At 46.3% G+C, this 6883-nt stretch overlaps 1 protein-coding gene across 1 annotated transcript in view; it reads left to right on the forward strand.

The window, feature by feature from the left end:
• Positions 1–6883, forward strand: part of slc5a5 (solute carrier family 5 member 5) — a 113528-nt gene that overhangs the window by 95994 nt on the left and 10651 nt on the right. The window contains exons 10-11 of the mRNA XM_048613941.1: positions 3752–3822; positions 4820–4906. Of these exons, the coding sequence (XP_048469898.1) occupies positions 3752–3822; positions 4820–4906 (158 nt within the window). The remainder of the gene's footprint in view (positions 1–3751; positions 3823–4819; positions 4907–6883) is intronic.

Genomic DNA, 6883 nt, shown 5'->3' on the forward strand with positions numbered 1-6883 from the left:
TAATAGCAAGGGTCTTTTCCCTGGGTTGGGGGAGCCCAAAAGTCGGGGGCATATTTTTAAGGTGAGAGGAGAAAGATTTATAAAGGACCTGAGGAGTAACTTCTTTACGTAGAGAGTGGATTATGTGTGGAATGAACTGCCAGAGGAAGTGGTGGATGCAGGTATAGTTACAGCATTTAAAAGACATTTGGGCGGCGCAGTGGTTAGCTCTGCTGCCTACAGCACTAGGGACCTGGGTTCGATTCCACCCTTGGACGACTGTCTGTGTGGAGTTTGCACATTCTCCCTGTGTCTGCGTCGGGTGCTCCGGTTTCCTCCCACAATCCAAAGATGTGCAGGTTAGGGTGAATTGGCTGTGCTAAATTGCCCATAATGTTGAGGGATTGTGTAGATTAGGTGGGTTATCGGGGGCTGGGTCTGGGTGGGATGCTCTGAGGGTCGGTGCGGGCTTGTTGGGCCGAAGGGCCTGTTTCCACACTGTAGGGATTCTATGATCTATGACATTTGGATAAGTACATGGATTGGACTGGTTTGGAGGGATATGGCCCAAACACAGGGAAGTGAGACCAGATTAGTTTGGAATCATCATTGTTGGTGTGGACGAGTTGGGCTGAAGGGTCTGCTTCCCTGCTGTATGGCTCTATGGCTGTACGTCATTAAGGAAGTAGAGGCACTGGGAAGGGTGCAAAAACTTTGAGAAAGATGAGACAGAAATGTGTGTCAGGAAGAAAGACATGACTTCTTTTCTTTAGAAAAGAGAAAGCCAATGGGTGACCTAATAGAAGCCATTAAAATTAGGAAGGGGTTTGACTGGGTAGAAATAGACAAGATGTTGACATTTATGGGAGACCAGAACCGCATGCCAAAAATATAAAATAGTCACAAGTCATTTGAAAGAGGAAGTTAGAGAAACAGCTTTACCCAGAGAATTTCGAGAATACAGAATTTGTAACCACAATGAGTGGTTAGGGAAAAGAAGAATGTGATTTGAAGGTTTGTGGTAGGTGTAAACAATTATTTGGGCCGGTTGGGCTGTTAATCCCTTGTAATTCTATCCAATCTTCCCAGTGAAAGCTGGAGACATAATTGGTTAATGCCAGGATTGCAGGTCATCAGCACAAGTGAAACAGATGATCAAGAGCTTCTCTGGTTCCAGGAAATATTATCTGTGGAATGTGGCTGGTCACGGATGAATAATACAATGTCACATTGACATCCTTAAGTTTTTTCAATGTTCATCCTGAAGGTCAGGAAAGGCCTTATCTTGTTGGACATCTTCCCTCTGCTCATTCACCTTTCTCCGAAGATGATTTTCGTTCAGTCAAGTCTATGATGAATGACAGGGTTTCAGCACGGAGTTGGCTTCAGGTTCAAATGACCTTCTCAATGAGGGCAGAGCCCAGCATGCGAGGGCAAAGGTCAAGGTTCAATCATTTGCAACCAGGTGTGTTGCCTGGCCTCCTTCTGAGTCTGCAGAGCACAGACATCAGTGACCAGTGGATTTGATTCCCAACAAACTGGAAAATGTCCCTGATATATCCTGTCCACAAAAATTGGGACAACTCCAATCCGAGTCAAGAAGCATATTCCCAGTCATCCGCAGAGTGAGGGTTGTCTGTGTTATCAAGTGACCCCTACTCACCACTAATCCAGTCATCAACAGAGTTTAGGTTCTGTAAGATCAGTCGGCTAGAAACTACACAAAATCTTGGTGCACACATGAACTAGAACTCAGTTTTGGAGATGAGGTGAGTACATCATTAAGGAGTTTGAGAGAAGATTGGAGTCATGACATTGGTTTAGGCCACTTTTAGAATACATCATTCAATTTTGGTCTCCATGCTACAGGAAACATGTTAAACCTGAAAGGTGCAGAAAAGATTTGCAAGGATGTTGCTGGGTTGGAGAGTTTAAGCTACAGGGAGAATAGGCTGAGGCTATTTTCCCTGGATCGTCGGAGGCTGAGGGGTGACCTTGTAGAGGTTTATAAACTCATGAGGAGCATGGATAGGGTGAAAGCCAAGGTCCTTTTCACAGGGGTGAGGAGTCTAAAACTAGAAGGCATAAGTTTAAGGTGGGAGGGGAAAGATTTAAAAGGGACCTGAGGGGTGACATTTTCACGTAGAGGGTGGTGTGTGTATGGAATGAGCTGCCAGAGGAAGTGGTGGAGGCTGGTTCAATTACAACATTTAAAAGGCATCGGGATGAGTACATGAATAGGAAGGGTTTAGAGGGATATGGGCCAAATGTTGGCAAATGGGACTATATTAATTTAGGATATCTGATCAGCATGGACAAGTTGGACCGATGGGTCTGTTTTCGTGCTCTACAACTCTATGACTCTATAATTGACAAGGGGTACTGACACAACACAGGCAGTGACTATCTACAACAGTGGAGAGTCTAAGCACCTCTTCTTCCCATTCAACCGTTTTGCCATCATCAAATCACCAACCGTCAAAATTATGGAAGTTACCATTGTTGACAACCTTAAATAGACCACTTATTTAATAATGTGGCTAGTCTGTCAGTCAGAGACAAGGAATTGTATGGCAAATAACTCACATACTGTCCCTACAAAGCTGTCCACAAGGCATAAGCCAGCAGTGATAGAATACGCTCAGCTTGCCGCCATAGGTGCAGCTGCAATTACACTCAATACATACAACATTTGAGACATAGTAGCTGCTTGAGTGGCATGCATCCACTGCCCCCGACGTTCTCTCTCTCCGCTACCACTGCACAGCGACGGCAGACATACAACATGAGCAGTGTAACCAATCACTACAGTTTCTTCCAGAGCACCTTCCAAAGTAGCATCTCCAATACCCAGAAGGATGAAGGCAGCAGGTACATGGGAACACCATCCCCTGCAAGTTCCTCTCCAAGTCACTCACCTTCCTGACTTGGAAATCTATCGCCCTTCCTTCACCATCACTGGGTCAAAATCCTGGACTTCCCTCCCTAATGCCATTGAGGGTATATCTACAGCACTTATACATCACTGATTCAGGCATGAGACTCCTCACCACCTTCTCAGCGACACTTAGGAATGGACAATAAATGCTTACTTTTCCAGAGCTGTCATGAATAATTTTGGAAAGAAAATACCCAATGTACTTCTGGCTGTCCCCCTTCCCCAATTTCTGTAACTTCTGGCTGCCCTCAAAACCTCAGGGACCTATGTAGGCCAACAATTCTGAGGCCCACCTTGGCATCAACGTTATATAGACCCTTGGTTCAAGAATTCCCGCCCGAAATCTCTCTGTCTCTCTTCTCCTATCTGCTTCTGTTTAAAACTTACATTTTGACCAAGCTTTTCTCGATCCTGAGGTGGCTGAAATACAAAGTTTGGTCTGGCATTTCTCCTCTAAAGGACTTTGGGATTTTTTTAAAAACATAAAGGGCACACATTGAGTAGGACGGTACAGTAGTTCTGTAGTTAGCACTGCTGTCTCACAGTGCCAGAGACCTGGGTTCGATTCCGCCCTTCGGTGATCACCTGTATGGAGCTTGTGTGTTCTCCCTGTTTCCGCTGGGTGGTCCGGTTTCCTCCCACAGTCCAAAGATGTGCAGCGTAGGTGGATTAGCTGTGGAGAATGCAGGGATAGGGTAGGGGGTGGGTCTGGGTGGGATGCTGTTCGGAGGGTTGGTATGGGCTGAATGGCCTGCTACAACATTGTAGAGATTTTAGACATAAGTACAAGTTGTTGTCATTTGTGTTGTAACTGTTGTTCTTTGTTTTGTACAGCCCTGTTGTATGGGTCTGCCTGCATTATTTTTGCTGCATTGTCTTCCCTGCTTGGAGGAGGGGTCTTGCAGGTACGTTGACATCCAGGTGGGTCGGGGGGTTCACTGCTGTTATCTGTGATAGGACGGCTTTGGATTTGGACAGGGGGAACGGAGCGTGCAGTGTCGAAAACTGATTGTTTGCGTGCTCAGTGTAACCTCAGTTTTTGCAGCCTCTCCTACACAGGGATAGCAAGATCTGCAGATGCTGGAGTCGGAGTCAACACAGTGTGGAGCTGGAGGAACACAGCAGGCCAGGCAGCATCAGAGAAGCAGGAGAGTCAATGTTTCGGGCCTAGACCCTTCACCAGTCCTGATGAAGGGCCTAGGCCCACAACGTCACCCTGCCTGCTCCTCTGATGCTACCTGACCTGCTGTGTTCTTCCAGCTCTGGACTGTGTTGACTCTCCTATTCAGGGAACTGGTGAATTAAGGGACAGTGCGTTTTGAATTCATTCTTCAGATATTTACAAGGTCACAGGCTTTTACAGCCTAGCCCTTAGTTTTTGACTGAGTAAAGTCACAAAGCTAGGAGGGGGGGAGGGGGTATCAGTTTGGTCATATGTTGAACACTTTGTCTGCTTTTCTTTGCTCCAGTGGAAACCAAAATCAGGCGAAATCTCTCGCATGAAACCGATTACGGCAAATTTAATACCAGCGCTCAAACTCAAAACAATCTGTTGGAGGAAATTATTGCAGATGCTTCAATCTTTACTGAAAACAATGTGGGTTGGGCAGCATCCATGGAGAGAGAAAACAAGCTAATGTTTCTAGACTCTTCATCAGAGCTGACAGGAAGTGTGGAGGGGGGCAGCGGGGGTAGGGGGTGCTGGAGTGCTGGGGGAGGAAGGGTGTTGATAGTTCAGATTAAGTGATCAGAATGTGAGAATGGCAGCATGACGGTGTGTTTAACTGCCAGACAGGAAAGAACAGACAGTCGCACTGGAGTGGGGAGAGGGGAGAGAAATTCAAAATGAACTATCTGGTCTCCGGGTGTAGTCTAATGTAAACTATTCAAACATTACTCTAGGGGTCCTTCACGGTGATGAGTGTCATCAGTAATCCTTTGTTGGGAGCATTCATCCTTGGTATGTTCGTACCTCCTGCTAACACTGTGGTGAGTACAGGCTGAGGGTATTTGAGGGGATGTGTTTCCAACATGCTCATACATCCAGTCGAATCACTGTGGTCCTTGAGCCACTTCAGGTCAGGGAGCTTGAAGCAGATCTAAGTGGGCACCTGCCCAATTTTGTTCTTGCCCACTGACTTTGCACAATGCCAGGAACCTGAGCTCACTCACAACTCTGAGATAGCAAGAACTGCCAATGCTGGAGTCTGAGATAACACGGTGTGGAGCTGGAGGAACACAGCAGGCCGGGCAGCGTCAGAGGAGCAGAAAAGTTGACGTTTCGGGTCAGGGCCCTTCTTCAGAAATGGGGAGGGGGAAGGGAGTGGGAAATAAATAGAGAGAGGAGGGGTGTGGCTGGGGACGGTAGGTGAGATGGTGATGGGTGAGTGCAGGTAGGGAGTGGTGGGGATTGGTCAGTGGGATAGGTGGGGAAGATGGGTGGGAGAGAAGCTTGACAGGTTGTGTCAGGTGAAGGAGGCAGGGATGAGAGGGCGGGTTGGTCATGGGATGAGGCCGGGGGTGGTGAGATTTTAAAACTGGTGAATTCCATGTTTAGGCCATCAGGCTGTAGGCTCCTGAGGCGGAATATGAGGTGCTGCTCCTCCAGTTTACGGGCGGCGTCATTGTGACACTGGAGGACATGTCGCCCAGGGAGTGGGAGGGGGAGTTTAAATGTTTCGCGACTGGAAGGTGTTATTGTTTGTTGCGTACAGAGCGTAGATGTTCGACAAAGCTCCGCTTGGTCTCACCGATATAGAGGAGGCCAGGCAACTATGTTGCCTTTAACCTACTCCATGCCATATTGTTTTCACCCATCACCCATCTGCACACTGACCTAAATTTCAACCCGCAATCTTCAAATTCGCATCGTTATTGCCAAATCTCACCATGGCCTCACCCCTCCCATGCTTGTAACCTCCTGCAGCCTTACAAAAACACTCTGCACTTCAGTGATTCCGGCCTTTTGAATATCCACAGTTTTCATTAGTGCGCCATTTATCTTTCAAATATCCCAATCCCAAACTTTGGAATTCCTTGTCTACACATCTCAGTCTCCCTACTTCCCTTGTAAAGTGCTCCTTAAAACCCACCTTTAGCGGAAACTTTTGCTCACTTGTCCTAGTATCTCCGTTTGTTGCTCGGTGTCAAAGTCTGTTCGATAAGGTGAAGAACCTTTGGGTGTTTCATGATATTGGAAGAAAAATTTCTCCTCTATCTCCCTTAATTATCTTAAATACATCAGTTAGATCACCCTCATGTCAGGTCGGCATCTACATTGAGTTCCAATCCATACCACTGCTCACCATATCATATTGTGCAGCTAGATTGTTGAGATACAATACTGTTTCCAATCTTCCTTTCTATTCTTTTGAAAACAAATGTTCAATCTCCATTTAAACAGTGCCTGGTAGGGCCGATACTCCTTTCTGTGCTGACTCTCAGCTCCTGTTTAATTATCAGTGGTCGAGAATGAGACAGCGAGTCTTAGCAAGAAAAGGCACTTGTCTTAAGTTACAAGGTGCAGTTTGTTTTTGGTAAGATGACAATCGGTACGAGCTGCATTGACTAGTTAGACATTATTCATCAAGACTATCAGGTACCAGAAGTGATGCATCTGCCTCCATCAGAATCTCAGGCACGACATTACCGTTCTGTAACCAAAAACCATGTGATATTATCAGATTAGGCGGAGCTTAACACAACTTCAACATTAACTCTTTCAGAACCAGAGCCCTCATGCAACAGTCATATTCAGCTTGTGTGGCAGAATTCTTTTGAAAGTAGGTTGTAGTTACAAGTTTAGTGAGCAAATTGTCTGATGTGGAAAGGTTAGACAGGTTGGGGCGGTATCCTCTAGAGTTTAGAAGTGACTGAATTGAAACAGAGAAGATTCTGAGGGGAGATAGTAGGAACTGCAGATGCTGGAGAATCTGAGATAACAAGGTGTAGAGCTGGATGAACACA

This window comes from Rhincodon typus, chromosome 29 (genome assembly GCF_021869965.1).
Source record: "Rhincodon typus isolate 14 chromosome 29, sRhiTyp1.1, whole genome shotgun sequence".
NCBI classification, from domain to species: Eukaryota; Metazoa; Chordata; class Chondrichthyes; order Orectolobiformes; family Rhincodontidae; genus Rhincodon; species Rhincodon typus.